General features: G+C 34.6%; 1 protein-coding gene across 2 annotated transcripts in view; it reads right to left on the bottom strand.

Annotated features, from left to right (window-relative positions):
* Nucleotides 1–17,102, bottom strand: part of LOC126773585 (formin-like protein) — an 84,417-nt gene that overhangs the window by 20,277 nt on the left and 47,038 nt on the right. For both annotated transcript variants that reach the window (XM_050494552.1, XM_050494553.1), the window contains exon 2: nucleotides 4,681–4,851. In XM_050494552.1, coding sequence (XP_050350509.1) covers nucleotides 4,681–4,851 — 171 coding nt within the window. The remainder of the gene's footprint in view (nucleotides 1–4,680; nucleotides 4,852–17,102) is intronic.

Below are 17,102 nucleotides of genomic sequence, written 5' to 3' on the forward strand. Positions count from 1 at the left end.
ACCTTGGGAACAAAGATGTTATATCCCTTGTGCCTGTACTTACACTGGCTTACTCATCCACATAAGAAACCAGAACGCAATAATCCAAGTATTTCTGTTTCGTGGTAGAATATCTGATGAGTAGGTTGTATCTACCAGACGAGCTTGCACCAAGCCTTATCACCTAGTAAAACTAATTTCTAGTAGTCAAAGCTGGCCGATGTTTTTAAGAATAAATCAGGTAACTTCGGGACCCACATGATATAATTTCTGGATTTTAATTAAAATTTTAATTGGGATAATTTTTAATAACTGTACACGGATATACGCATAGTAATTGAATGTACAATGTTATACTGTATGGGGCGGTACTGGCCCATAAGATACGGGGTTTCCTCCCGGGTGTCAGTTTCTTTAAATTTTTATACAAAAACTATTTCAATTAAGATTCATAAAATATTTCATAAATAATTGATATTAAGATATTTTTCAGTTTGACATGAGCATAAGATACGAATATAACTTCAAAACGTCTAAATTGATTGTTTGTATTGTAATAGAATATTTTTATTTAATTATTTAATAACAAGGACAAGTAGTATATAAAACAATTATAAATACAAGCTTAGTACACAGTGTTAAAATGTACTGGAGAACTCATCATGCACCAGAATAGTTTCGATAACATTAATTAAAATCAATTAATATTAATGAAGCTAAAGTATGTATCACACTAACAATGCCATATTTAATAATAACGATAAAAAAATATAATAATAATTGATGAATATTTGTTATGCGAAACATGGCATTTGGGACGTTTGGCGTGGTTGGTAGATATTTGCATCGCCGAAGGTTGTGTGTCCAATTCCCACCCAAGACAGACATTTGTGTGCATGAACATGTCTGTTTGTCCTGAGTCTGGGTGAAATTATCTATATAAATATGTATTCACAAAAGAAAAGTAGTATATGTAGTACATCAGTTGTCCGGTTTCCATAGTACAAGCTCTGCTTAATCAGATGGCCGTCAATCAAATCAATCAATCAACAGCCAATCGTTGTCCACTGCTGAACATAGGCCTCTCCCAAGGTGCGCCAAAGCTCCCTGTCCTTCGCCTTCCGCATCCAGTTGGTGCCCGCCACCTTCTTAAGGTCGTCGGTCCACCTGGCTGGAGGGCGCCCTACGCTGCGCTTGCCGATTCGCGGTCTCCACTCTAGGACTCGTCTGCTCCAACGGCCATCGGTCCTACGACATACGTGACCAGCCCACTGCCACTTCAGCCTGCTAATTTTGCAAGCTATGTCGGTGACTCCGGTTCTTTTCCGGATAATCTCATTTCTGATCTTATCCTTCAAAGATACTCCGAGCATAGCTCGCTCCATAGCACGCTGAGCGACTTTGAATTTGTGGACTAGTCCCGTCCCGTTTTCTCGTAGTCCACAAATGCCATACACAGCGGCTGATTGTACTCTTCGGTCTTCTGCACAATCTGCCGAACAGTATGGATGTGGTCCACGGTGCTGTAGCCTGATCGAAAGCCGGCTTGCTCTGGGGGCTGGAACTCGTCAAGTCGTCTGGCGAGACGGTTCGTGACGACTCTTGAGAACAGCTTATACACGTGACTCAGGAGGGAGATTGGTCTGTAGTTTTTCAAGAGGGTTTTATCACCTTTCTTGAAAAACAGTACCACCTCACTCCCGCTCCACGTTTCCGGGGTCTTGCCATGTTGGATGACGGAATTAAAGAGGCTTGCTAGCTCTTTCAGGACCGGAGTCCCGCCTGCCTTAAGCAACTCTGTTGTGATTCCGTCATCTCCCGGAGCTTTGTTGTTTTTAAGCTGTTCTAGAGCCGCCCTAATCTCTCCTTGGTCAACGACCGGGAGCTCCTCGGAGTAATGGCGCATAAGAGGGGCGCGCTGGTCATCAATACTGATTCCCACGGGTTTATCCGATCTTGAAGAGAACAACTGCCCATAAAACCTCTCTACTTCTCCGACAATCTCAGGCCTAGAGGTAACGACCCCACCATTTTCAGTTTTAAGTTTTGTCAGACGCGGCCTCCCAAACTTGCGAGCGAACACTTTCGATCCCCGATTTTGCTCAATCGCAGCTTTGATGGCACGGGTATTGGAGCGTCGGAGATCGCGTCGCGTCAGCGTTTTTATTATTCGATTTAAGGCCTTATCTGACAAAAACGATGGTAGTTCTCGTCGTTTTCTCATGAGCTCGAGTGTCTCAGCAGAGAGTTTTGGTGCGTTGTCTCTTCTCTGTGGCGGAAAACACTTGCGGGATGTGTTTAGCAGTATTTTGACCAGCGTGTCGGTTCTCTCAGCAATGCTGCTTATGGTTTCCAACGCGGTGAATTGATTTTGAAGTTCCATTTGGAACTTTTCGGAGCCTTGAGCAGCTTGGAGCATGGTAGGTCGGAGAGTAGACCTCATCATTCTCGATCTTTCGGCTTTTAAGTGGCAGATGGCCGTGTGTGAATAAAATCCCTAGGATATTATATTATATATTATTATATATCTATATTATAATTGTCATATAGAATTGTGTTAAAGGCATAAAATTTCTATTAGGCATTAAAAGTGCCACTCGAAACCAATATAACCGTTGAAGAGGTGTTTTATAGTCCTGAAATTCGAGACATATATTATTACATATTTTGTAGAATATTAAGTTCGAAAATATGTCTGTGACCGGATAATTGTAAGGCCCGGTATTAACTAAACTAGCGGAAGCTGCGGTAGCCATATATAATTTGGTAGTTTCTTCTCGTTAGTGACTCTATTTATGCTTTAATGGGGGGCTAACATGTCAATGGACAAAAGTCTTAAAAAAATGAAGATTAAAAAAAAACCTAAACTAAAATACTAAAGAGGCGTTTCATTCGATAAAATTTTACATAGACGAAAAAAATGTGTCGATTGAGTATTTTAATATTCGTTTATTTCCATGCAGGATAAATAATAATTCAATTAGTATTTAGTTATATATGTACCTTGATTGCCAAAAAGGATATAAAAGTCGCTACAAAAGATCCTTGGATTAAGTAAATTTTGATTTGATTTTAAAGTTTCGAAATTGAATGCGTTTTATTTTAAGTAAATTCAATAGTCCGTTCACAATAATCTTCATTTATTATAAACTACCGTAACAACCTGTGAATGTCCCACTGCTGGGCTAAAGGCCTCCTCTCCCTTTTGAGGAGAAGGTTTGGAGCTTATTCTACCACGCTGCTCCAATGCGGGTTATTAATTCATTGAATTCTAATTTAATTTCAAAGCAGGTTTAAGGTATGATAAAATCGACCACATATGTTGTATTTCTGATTTTACAACTAGAGTTAAACAGTGCTTGAAGAAAACAACGGTATAGAGCGATTTTCGCGAAACGACTGCGGTTAGACTATTAGTTACTGTCCCTCGGAATTGCACGGTACATTGACGCAGCCAGCTGATGTATTGCGCTTTATGCCCCTAACGGTACTTAGTAGGGCGCTGTGCTCTATGATCGTAGCTTTCGAATAATATCGTCCCTTGTGGTTTTGATTACCCTGAATAGCGTATCTGGGTGTATTCATTTAATCAACACAAACATTTTAATAAAAAAAAATTTAAATGTTTTTTTTTTATAACTTTATTTACTAGGACTTTATATAGACTATATCAGTTATTCTACTGACAAACAACAATACTTTGAATTGCTTTTTCGAATTTAATTTTAAATGAGCGCAGAGTAATTACTGACATAAAGGACATAAAAATTTAGACACAGTGGTTTGACATTGACGTTTGAACAGTGTTTAAATTTCTTTAACGCCATTGCATATGGGCAAAGGATGAACTATCAATGTCATTTCATCAATAACATTTTCCGTACGAAATGTACTTATGAATATACATTTTTTTTAACTATTTCTTTATTAACTAGATAATCGTTCCGGCTTCGCGCGGGTAGATAAGAAGAAATATGTAATTTGGATTTGCGTAAAATCCGTTCTCATTGAGCGTCTGCGTCGGGGAAGGAGTAACTGTGACAAATTTTAAGTGAATCGAGCACGTAGTTTAGGAGATCTCGTGATGAGTTGTATTTCGCTTATATAAATAGATAAGTAATATTTTTAAACGACAATGATAGTGTATAAACTTAATAAATCGATGTCAGCTTGAAGTTCGTTTCGTATCAATATATAACGGTTAGAGATAAAATATTTTTATAAATATATCGTTCGAAATATATAATTATCTTATAAGGGAATACAAGGTTTGCGTTATTAATTAAATATAGAATGCGAGGAAAATATATCGCGCATATTATGATGATTCGTAGACGCTTTAGTTTTAACTTGTTTTAACGCAACGCTATTCGAGCTTCCTTATTGTCGACAATATTTCAACATGTACCTACTAGTTTCATAACACATTTTTCTACATTTGTTGATAAATATTTTTGATTAATTTATTAGATCACCAATAAATCATACACGTAAATATTAAAAATACGTACAAAAGAAATTAAATGGCATCTAATAGCATATTATAGATAGAAACTTAAAAAAATATCTATTGATATATTTATAAATCCATTGAGTAATAAATAAAAATGAAAAAAAAAAACATATTTTTCATTCCTTTACAAAAAAAAGTAATTGCGTATCAATCGCATATCAAGTAGAGAAACCTAGTAAGTAGCTTACCCTATGACTTCTGGAGGCTTTAGGGTCGAGGTAGGTTCGAAGTTTGTTGAGGTAATGAGCCGGTGAGTCCTTCGCCTGCACCATATCCTGGTCGCATATGATCTCCCACTTCTTTTCTAGGTCGTAATTGCGCAGCAGCTTCGCTTTATCGGGCGGGAGGTCCATTGAGGCCTGGAAACAAATATTGCAATGAGAATTTTATCTTTACGTTAATCTTTTTAGTTAATTGTAGATCACGAGTACGCATTCGTGCAAACACCACTGAAATTTTATGAGCTTTTTTTGAAACAAGTACTAATATGAAATTTCATCTAAAGGTAAAGATCGTAAGAAAACGTACTTAAGGCTGATGAAATTTTGTTAACCGTATCCACTACCGAGGCCCAGTGGTTAGATCGTGTGAATCTTAACCGATGATCGTGGGTTCAAACCCAGGCAAGCAACACTGAATTTTCATGTGCTTAATGTTGTGCAATTCAACTCGTGCTTGAAGATGAAAGAAAACATCATGAACAAACTTGCATGTGTCTAATTTCACTGAAATTCTGTTTCATGTGTATCCACCAACCCGCATTGGAGCATGGTGGAACGCTCTCAAAAGGCGTACTTAAAAGGACGGAAAGGCTTTTTAATGTTTTTAATTAACAGTCATATCCTTCGTAACTTGATTGCACAACCAAATCAATCAACATTTAAATTGTATTATGATTATTTTAAGTAAATAAAGGTTTCGAAGCCGACCAATAACACGATCAAAATACTTGCTATCATTATTATGGATATAGAACAACTTAATTAAAAATAACTCAACGAAACTTATTATTACATACATAATCATATATATATGACATTTTATCACTTAAGTTGTCAGTATTGTGTGTTTATTAAAATGGAATTATAATTGTAAAACTAACCAACATAAAAAAAAAACATTAAATAATAAATAGCGAATTAGCATTAGCATACACCTGAGCTAAGAAAAAAAAACAATAACAAACAGAGTTATAACAGATACGCAAAGGAGGATATGAAAAAAAATATGAATATATTACATTTGCGCATACGAAGCGAACATTATCGTCGGCGGTCGTATTTACACAAAGACGGGCCGGCATTGAACCAGTTAGCGGCCGTAACGGTACAAAAACTTAATGGGGCTAGGGTTATCGATATGCGTTTATCTAGGATGTATATATTTACATATCATGGTATGACTTAATTGTGTTACGTATGACAATTTATTATATTTAACTATAAGATTATATTTTTTTAATTCGAATAAAAATTTCTTAAGACTTTATTTGATGGAAGGGGTTTATTTTATACACAATTGTTACATATAGAGAATGGTACTTTAATCTATATTATTATATAAAGTAGTGTGTAGGTTTGTTTGTTTAAACGCGTCAATTTCATTGGCGTTTTGAAAAAGTATTATTACGTTAGATGACCTATTTGTTGTGAAGGAGCGATATATTGTAGAGGATATGACGATGTCCTCGTGACCGATATCGCCCACGGCGGCCAATCTCAAAAGAGATTAGCCAACTGCGCAGGACATATTATAGTGCACAAGTGTGTTCGCACAGATGCACTCACTATTTCGTTCGGATCACACTCATGATTCAAACGGAAACCGTTCAGGCGCAGGACCAACGGATTTACGTAATTTCCGAGGCTCGGGAGTAAACTCACTTCTAACTTGCAGACTTCGGGGCTGCGACTGAATTTTCGACTTAATAACTTTTTATTGGCCCGACCTTGGATTTGAACCCAGGACGTCAAGATCTACGGCCTTAGTCATTAGACCAACGAGGCAGACGCTACGGCTAACAAGGAGCAGAAACTCCCTAGTATAATAAAAAAAAAATATTTAACATTTATTTTACACCTACTAACAACCTTTCGTATACATCTCGATGTTGTCTAGAAGTGAATGCAAAAGTGGTAATCCCACTTATTGTGAAATTATAAAAAATATACGTAGAAACCGTTTCAAACGATGAAAGACGTAAGTGAGACCTTATATATATATTTGCTAAAGTTAATATCGTTACATGTTTACCTACAAGGATCATTTTACTACTATATTCTCACTGGTAAAACGAAACTGTCTACCATCAGCAATAACATGGAAGGAATAACGCGAGAGTTCCAGAAAAGGTTATATTTCCCTTGAGAAAAAAGTCATCACAATATGCTATTCAAGTACTCTTGAGCATGTTTGAATCATTATTTTACAATATTCATTTAAATTTCAAGTTACCACCGGTTCAGAATTTAGATTCTACTGAGAAGAACCGGCGAACTCAATAAAAAATCATTTCCGGCGTTACAATCATATACAGATGTTAATTACATACAATTTAATTATTATTAATATTGCATAAAAAAAATAAAGAATACAAAAAACCATATCGTTTTGTAGCATTTTCAGTTATTTTTTTTTAATCTGTACGCTTCTTTGGTATGAAATTAATGGTACTAAATCTTGTGGGTTCCAACCCGCCAAGCACCTTTGTTTTTTTTATGTGGCTAATTTGTATTTATAATTAATCTGGTGCTTAGCGGGTAAGAAAATATTTTAAGGAAATATGAATGTGTCAGATGAAAATCTTTTACAAGTGTATCCACCAACCCACATTGGAACAGCGAGAGGAGTCCTTAGCCGGCTGATATTTTACTTTTCTTTGTACTCCTTAGCAAAGGAGTACTTGTATGTCTTTTATTGAATAATTATGCTATGCCAAAAATTATAATTATGGCCAAACTTGAGAATAAAGCCAATCCTATAATATAATAAGAATATAAAAATGTCTTACATGAAAAAAGGCCGCGTTTTACAGCAAAAAAAAAAACAATTATAACTAATTATAATTATAAAAGCCGAGCAAATGTCGGTCGCCCAACATAACTAATATTATAATTTTTTTTAACTTACACGTTTTGAACGCGCATTGTTTCAAGACACACACACTTACACATTATTATATTTACTATATTTTTTTTGAGATATAGATCACTCTGTCAACATAGTCGGACAGTAAATCGTCGATCAAGGTTCTATTGTGGCGAAGGCTGTCAAAACTGTAATAGATATACCGCAACATTGTATAAGGGTAGATACTAAAACTAGGTAGACAACCTATGTAATTTTATTGTAAAATAATAGTTGTTTCTATCAGCAAAGCATCAAAATAGTATATCAACATTGGAGAACAACAAAGTCGGTTGTAAAATTTTCACGAGTCAGTAATTTCGAATAAAAATTAAAGTATTTTAAGCTCTTTTTTTAAATGTATATATATCCAATGTTGATATACTATTTTGATGCTTGTATTCATTAAATATGATAATTATTACGGTCAATGTCGCATATCATTTTCTGACATTTCACGAACGTTTTCTGCGGTGATTTTAGAGTTTCATCTTACAAGGCAGATAATATAATAGCAGCAGATTATTTAGATTTAAAAGTATATAAAGTTATATCTGCCCTTTTTTTAATTAAATGACAGTAGTCAGTATGTTCAGCCCTGGTTAACACGTTTCGAGTGGAACTTGTTCATCTCTCTGTTTGAAGATTATGCATACGATAAAACTAATGAGATCAGATGAATCTCAATTGCAAATTATTACCGTATTCGTACTATCGTTGTCGTAATAAGATAAACGTATTCGTTAACATTATTTAAATTAAAAAATGCCTTCCATGTCAATTATACTGACTTTATTATGTCATTGAATCATTCAACTTGGAGCATTTTGTTTGATCTTGTGACGTATGAACGTATATATTTTTTATTAAAGTATTTTTTTATCCGAGATTATTATACACGACATAGCAAGTTTTATTAAACTAATCCAATAATTTACACGTAAATGTTTTGTGCTTCCCAAAGTAATACGAATAAAAGTATTTTATATAAATAAAGCTCCTTCAGACGTGTCGAAATTTAAAATTCGAATCCAGCCAAATGAAATATAAATCTCATTTCCCAAAGATCAATTCTCTAATGACTCTTAAACCGTTGCTTACGATGATGTACGAGCACATAACAAGATCTTAAGGTGAACGACCTTATGTATGTTTACAGCAAATATTGAATCCGATGTACCATTCACCGCCTACTCCATTCATTTTTTTTTCTGATCGCACGAATCGAAAAGCGCACACAGTTGATTTCTGGTGCCTGGCTTTATTCAAGTAACTATATTTCAATGAATTCATTCTTCATTGGTTTCTCATAGTAGTACTGTAATAGTGCTAAATATTTAACGTTTCTTACGCCAAAAGGTTATAGTAAATTTCACTCATGTTATAAATACTCACTAAGTTGCACGCACCCATATATCATATGCGCGCGCACACAGCTCATTCGTGTTATAATTTTCTCGCATTAATATTACATAAGAATGTATTTTATTGTAAATATTATTAATTATTTCTACTTTTTTGAAATTGTAATATTTGTGGCCTTACTTTAGTACTAAGTAATAACTGTGTATGTAATGCTATTGATTACAATTAAATAAATAATATAAAATATCATAATATTGTTGCTTAATTCATCCTTTCGGCAAAAGTTATCAGTTTGTTGTTCGTTTTTTAGCCTAAATCTCTTTCTTTAATCATTATTTTTACTAAAAACTTACTTAGCTATTTATATATCATGCATTGAAAGCAACGTACTTATAGTAACGCTACGATTTATATATCCATTTATCCTTGTTATTTATTGTTAGTTGAGTAATATATTTTTTTTAATATTAATTGGCGAAGTGAAAAAATTTATTGTTATTATAGCAATAAAAAGAAGTATACAATTTTATCTTAAGTATTATTTTAAAATATCGTTTCAACTAATTGCATAATTCCTAAATGATAATACAGAAACAGAAAATGTACTGCATTGTATGTAAATACTAAGTGTGTGTCGAGGTGTAAGACACGTGGTGTCATGGTGACCATCTTGATAACCTTGCAAGTGGCTAGGTCCATGTCGAAAGCCATGGGTCAAAGTTTACACATTGTTTATACAGGATAGGGTCACCAGTTTATCCATAAGTGAGACAGGACTATTGTCCAAAAAAAATCTATTAATTTTCCCTGAGCATTCTATAAATTTTAAAGAAAAATAAAATTATAATATACGTATTTGAAACATATTTATGTAAATCATAAATAGAGGAACCTATTAAAAGGAGTAACGTAGTTAAAATTAGATAAATTGGAGGTAAAAAAAAGTGTAAATTACGAGTAAATCAGACTAGAGCATGGAATAATTATATCCTCCATTTTACAATCACTTTAAAATTATAATCACAATTTCCCTGACTTTCCGATATGTGGAAATATCTTATATAGTAGCAGACATATGTTTCCTCTTTTGGGCAAATACTTGCTCTCCTTGTAAGAAGCGTATTGCATGCAGCTTATTTCGCCGCCTTGCACAATTGGGAAAATTTCATCCGACGCCAGCTGATTACTTCACCGTGTTTTCCTTCACCGTCAAGTAGGAGATGAACAAATAAACAAAAAACAATTACATGATAATTGAACGGTGCTTGGTTGGATTAGAAAAAGCGAATACGTAGGTCGTAGCCTTCGTGTTCTATCAACTGGGCCATATCGTCATAAATGCTAGTAATATATATATACTTTTTTGTAGTAATTTTAAAATTTTCGGACAAAGTTTACGGCCTTAGATCAATCGAAGTATACTATTATACTACTGAACTGAAACTTACTCAGGACACTCGTTATAAAGTCCTAATAAAACAGGGCTTTTGGCCAGCCTAGCATGGGGTATTGTTCCTTGAGTGTTTCTATAAACACGATTAGAAAGTACTTTATCCATAGATTCATCGACTTTGAAATCTATTTTGTACTTCTTGGTACAATAATAAAATAATACAGACATAGATAGCATATTATGTTTAATAAAAAAATTTGAAAAGATTTTTCAAAAATATTACGATATTTTTCTTGATATCAAAATCAAGTCGGAGCCTATTTTCACTTTTCTATGTAGGTTTAGATTTGAGCGTCTACTATATCTACAAGGATAAATTACACAGAAAATCGCATACAAAATGTATTATATAAAAAAATAAGATGTAGTTAATGCTAGATTGGCAACATCATGGGATAAGCGACTATATTTAAAAGATAATCTACCAACTTCATTGGTGTGTTTATATAACCTAAAATCTATATGTATTTATTGTACATTAAACATAAAAAAATCATTTTTATTTAAAAAAAATATAAAATGAATCACACATAATATAAAATCAATATCATTTTGCATCGGTGCTCTTTAATACACACGATCCGGTAAGTAATAGGATTATACATAATTATAAGCGGGGTACTCATCCATTAAATAGGCTGTTATACGCAACCTGTTTAACATTCTATAAGATTACACTATTACATGAATATCGTTTACATAAGTGTCCGTGTAAAGTTCCCACCGTGTTTATTTAAACAAAACAAGTAATACTCGCGAATACGCGAACGTGAACTTATTATATGTAGATTTTTAGTAGTCGAAATACGTAGCAAATTACTTAAAAGGTTGTAAAAATCCGTAACATATTACTATTACTTATGTATAATTCTAAAGATTCCTTTTCTGAATTTCTGAACCAACTGAGGTAACCGCATTTTACTGGTGGTAGAGCTTTGTGCAAGCTCGCCTGGGTAGGTACCACCCACTCATCAGATATTCTACCGCAAAACAGCAATACTTGATATTGTTGTGTTCCGATTTGAAGGGTGAGTGAGCCAGTGTAATTACAGGCACAAGGGACATAAAATCTTAGTTCCCAAGATTGTTGGCGCATTGTCTATGTAAGCGATGGTTGACATTTCTTACAATGTCAATGTCTAAGGGCGTTTGGTGACCACTTACCATCAGGTGGCCCATATGCTCGTCCGCCTTCCTATTCTATAAAAAAAAATTCAAAAAACACACTTCAATTTTAAAACATGAAGAAGTCAATATCACGTCACAAAAATAATATCGAGAATTTCAATCACAATTCTCCTTTCAAAAAAGTCACAATAGAAGTAGACATTATTTAGATGAATTTAGTATAGTAATAGTAACAGCCTGTTAATGTTCCACTGCTGGGTTGAGGCCTCCTCTCCCTTTTGAGGAGAAGGTTTGGAGCTTATTCCACCACGCTGCTCCGATGGGCGTTGATAGAATACACATGTGGCAGAATTTCAATGAAATTAGACACATACAGGTTTCCTCACGGTGTTTTCCTTCACCGTCAAGCACGAGATGAATTATAAGCACAAATTAAGACCATGAAAATTCGGTGGAGCTTGCCCGGGTTTGAACCCACGATCATCGGTTAAGATTCACGCGTTCTAACCACTAGGCCATTTAAGCTTAGAGGAATTTCTACTATAAAAACAATTATTCGTATTCATTTAAATTTAAAGTGAGATAAAATTTCCACTCGAACAAGTGTGACTAAATATTTGAATACGTTTCGAATACACGAATGCGCCTCTCGTTAAATATTTGTCCAAGACTCAGTAACTGTGAACCTTTTGTAAATATTTGTAATATTACCATTTATTTCTCACTTAAATTTTTAAAATAAATTTATTTAACAAAAGAAATGGGTTAAGATCTTCATCTAGTAGCGATATACATACATATAGGAACATATGTAAATTACTATTTTGGCAATCAATAACTCCTCTCTCAAACCAAAAGCATTTAAATTTCCCTTTTTTATAGTATAGATTGGCGGACGAGCATATGGCCCACCTGATGGTCACCAATGCCCATAGATATTGGCATTGTAAGAAATGTTAACCATCGCTTACATCGCCAATGCGCCACCAACCTTGGGAACTAAGATGTTATGTTCTTTGTGCCAGTAATTACACTGGCTCACTCACCCTTCAAACCGGAACACAACAATACCAAGTACTGCTGTTTTGCTGTAGAATATCTGATGGGTGGGTGGTACCTACCCAGACGGGCTTGTACGAAGCCCTACCACCAGTCACCGTTGATTGACGAAGCCTCCTATTCCATATCGGAGATGATTTGGAGCTTCATCCACAACGTTGCTCTAATGCGGGTTGATGGATACACATGTGGCAAACGCACACACACGCAGATGTCAATTTATTTTCCTTCAATATCGATCACGAGATTATATACCCAAATTACGCACATAAACATTCATCGATAGCAGCATTAATTAATTAGCATTATCTGTTAATATCCACATCTACCCAATGGGGTATCACGTCTCATACGCAATTTATTAGTAACAATAAAACAATTCTATTACCGTAACCGTAACCGTGACAGCCTGTGAATGTCCCACTGCTGGGCTAAAGGCCTCCTCTCCTCTTTTTGAGGAGAAGATTTGGAGCTTATTCCACCACGCTGCTCCAATGCGGGTTGGTAGAATTCACATGTGGCAGAATTTCAGTGAAATTAGACACATGCAGGAAAAAGCCGAGATGGCCCTGTGGTAAGAACGCGTGAATCTTAACCGATGATCGTGGGTTCAAACCCGGGGCAAGCACCACTGAATTTTCATGTGCTTAATTTGTGATTATAATTCATCTCGTGCTTTACGGTGAAGGAAAACATCGTGAGGAAACCTGCATGTGTCTAATTTCACTGAAATTCTGCCACATGTGAATTCTACCAACCCGCAATGGAGCAGCGTGGTGGAATAAGCTCCAAACCTTCTCCTCAAAAAGAGGAGAGGAGGCCTTTAGCCCAGCAGTGGGACATTCACAGGCAAAGTGAGGTTTCCTCACGATGTTTTCCTTCACCGTAAAGCACGAGATGAATTATAATCACAAATTAAGCACATGAAAATTCAGTGGTGCTTGCCCGGGTTTGAACCCACGATCATCGGTTAAGATTCACGCGTTCTTACCACTGGGCCATCTCGGCTTCCATTAGCAATCAATCAAATGTAACTTACATGTAGTTCCAAGTAATATCAGTTATTTCGTAAAAGGCTAACTCCGAATAGTGTTGCGTACTTTACGAGTGATTCGTTTTTACGACGCCATTAACGCTAAACTTAAGACATTGCTGATATTGACCCGTAATAGCTTTCACCTTCTATCTTATCAACTCGTCTCACGATTGAATTAAACAACGCTTCATGTATTACAATTTATATGTATACTAGCTACTCGGCCTAGCTTCACACGGACATAATAAGGGTCTAGGTAAAATCTTCATATTCAAACATACAAAGAAAAAATCCTGTTTTTTGTGTCAGGAAATTTCAGGGTCGTGTGCAGACCAACTCACCAAAGCTTCATCACAATCGGAATGTTTTAGGAACACACAGGACAAATAGACATTATAATTAGATATTTAAGAAATGCTAATTGAACTAAAAATAGTTAGCCGAACGGACAAATGGAGTACCTGATGGTAAGTAGTCACCACCGCCCAAAGACATTGGGGCCACAAAAAACATTAAACATCCCTTACATCGCCAATGCGCCACCAATCTTATAAACTAAGATGTTATATCCCTCGTGCCTGTAGTTACACTGGCGCGCTCACCCTTCAAACTCCGGTTTCTGCTGCTTTACGGTAGAATATCTGATGAGTTAGCATAACCTACCAAGTCGAGTTTCACAAAGCCCTACTACGAAATAAATATCGCCACATTTTAAGTTACCCATGTACGGCTTTACTTATAAATGCTAAGCAGCCTATTATACAATGATTTCTCTTGACTCTTTCTGTCATTATTGATTTGATATTCGACGGAGGAAGACGCATCATTGTTTAACTAATCGCTAATAAGTAAAGTTGGTAAACTACATAGATTTTATGCATTTTAAACTACAAAACTAAATCTCGATTTCTTTTAATGTTTATGTGGTGGTAGGGCTTTGTGCAAGCTCGTCTGGGTAGGTACCACCCACTCATCAGATATTCTACCGCAAAACAGCAATACTTGATATTGTTGTGTTCCGGTTTGAAGGGTGAGTGAGCCAGTGTAATTACAGGCACAAGGGACATAAAATCTTAGTTCCCAAGGTTGGTGGCGCATTGGATATGTAAGCGATGGTTGACATTTCTTACAATGCCAATGTCTAAGAGCCCATATGCTCGTCCGCCTTCCTATTCAATAATAAAAAAAAAAAAAATGTTTTAACGAACTTAAAATGCATATAATTAATAAAATGATATGTCTAACATTTGATAGTAAAACTAAAAACAATGAAAGCTAAGTGAATCGCGAATTCAATTTTATACTGATAATAGAAAGACCGCTTCGCTTCGAGAATATATATATGTGAGAAATATTATAGCAAATTCTATACAAGTAGACTCTCAGATACAAGTAACTACTTTTGAATCGAAATTTAAAAATCGCTTTTATATGAAAAACTGGACCTCAAAAAAAAAGGAGAAGAAGCCTTAGTCCAGCAGTGGGACATTCACAGGCGTTTCGGAATGTGGATCGTACTGTACTGTAAAAAACCGATAAGAAGGTCCTTTTTAAAAATTACAGTTAATGTATTAATCAATAGAATCGAATACTATTGTTCTGTATTTGAATAAACGAACATCGTATTAAAATTTGTGTAAACGTACAGAAAACCGTAAACTAACGAAAAAAAGTGTGCGAGTAGAACAAAAATAAAATGTGCGTGCCGCTGAGTCACGGTCGCATTTTATTTTAGATAGCGCCACACTGAATGAGCTCTTATGTAAACCGACAACACTATTTTTATAACGATAGTAATGTGACGACGAATTATCGATAAATTCGAATTTATCGATAATTCTTCGCCTCGACGTGTTTTATTGTGATATTTTTTATTGGAAATGTATTTTAATATAATTTCGATTCACTGTTTAAAATGTATCTGTTTATTCATTTTAATATTTTGTTTTAAAAGGAATTTATCTAAATACGCAAAAATGAAAGTTACGGTCTAAATATCTTATATTTACTACTCATGTATTAAAATAAATCGAATATTTTTATTCAGGAGAAAAATTAAAATTAATAGAAAATTTTAATAAAATAAACATATTTTAGATATGTATCAAATCTTTTTATAGCCGGTTAACTAATTTTTAGGTCATTGCTTATTAAAACATATATAAAAACTTGATTTCTCACACGACCTTCACTTATATATACACAGCGTAATTAAAACGTATAAAAACGAGACCTATTTAAGACAATAATGTTTTTTAAAAAACTAATGCCAGTGTGCAATTTAATAAATGACTATAAAATCATCGCCATTGTGAATGATTCAGAGGAAAAAACGAGTCGGAAACACGCGCGATTAGAATTTTAATGGTGTATTTCAATGTCGTTGCGACCATTTACGTAATACTGAATACATTATAATATATAAATCAGCACCTCGTATACACTAAGAATACTGCTATTTTTAAATTTACATATTTAGTATCGACTTATCTTAATAATAGATGATATTTAAAATATTCGGATTATAATCGACTTAGTATTGAACAGAGTGTTTTCAATAATAAACCGCAAATGTTAATAAATATAATGAAATATTTCATAATCATTGCCGAAAGTAACTGTTTACTTACATTTGAGTTGAGATGAACATCAACAATTACAAATTGGTCATTACTCTCGATATGATAATGATGTATAATATCTCAGGGCCATTTGTGTATTGCAACTCATTAAATATAATTTATAGAAAGTGAAAGTGAACGTATGTATATTCGGATGTTATTTTAAAAGCTTCAATGACGTACAACATCCGGGAACAACATTTGAAAAAAATATATACTAGTACCTTTATAATCAAAGTATACTTGACTGAATTGGACTCCTCAAAAAGAGGAGAGGAGGCCTTTAGCCCAGCAGTGGGACATTCACAGGCTGTTACGGTTACGGTACGGTACTTGACTGAATTGATAATAACCGAGACAAGGTACCGCTTCAATTAAATTATATGATTTGTTTTAAGAGCTATCGAATATTGTGATATTTACAAGTAAAGATAAATTTTAGACTTTGTATCAATAAAGACTATCAGACTGACATATTTTGATATTTTTTTTCTTAATTTCCTAATAATACAATATCGATAACTTTCACGCCACTATCATCAACGGAGTGATTCAGCCCTTCGGTTGATACTTGAACGAATATAGTCCGCGGCCTTCGACGGAGTCAACTCACGATTCAACATAAGGGCGGAAATGATAGTCTATTATTAGAATAAATATATTTTTCAACGATAACAAATTATTAATAAATGACTGAACAATATCACGCTGTGATTATTTATCGCTTGAAATAAATCAAGAAATCTGAATGATCCAAACAGACTAAAATAAAAAGTAGTGCTTTCTTAAAAAAAAAAAGCGCGTTAAAGAAATATACACAAC

Source organism: Nymphalis io, chromosome 15 (assembly GCF_905147045.1).
Source record: "Nymphalis io chromosome 15, ilAglIoxx1.1, whole genome shotgun sequence".
NCBI classification, from domain to species: Eukaryota; Metazoa; Arthropoda; class Insecta; order Lepidoptera; family Nymphalidae; genus Nymphalis; species Nymphalis io.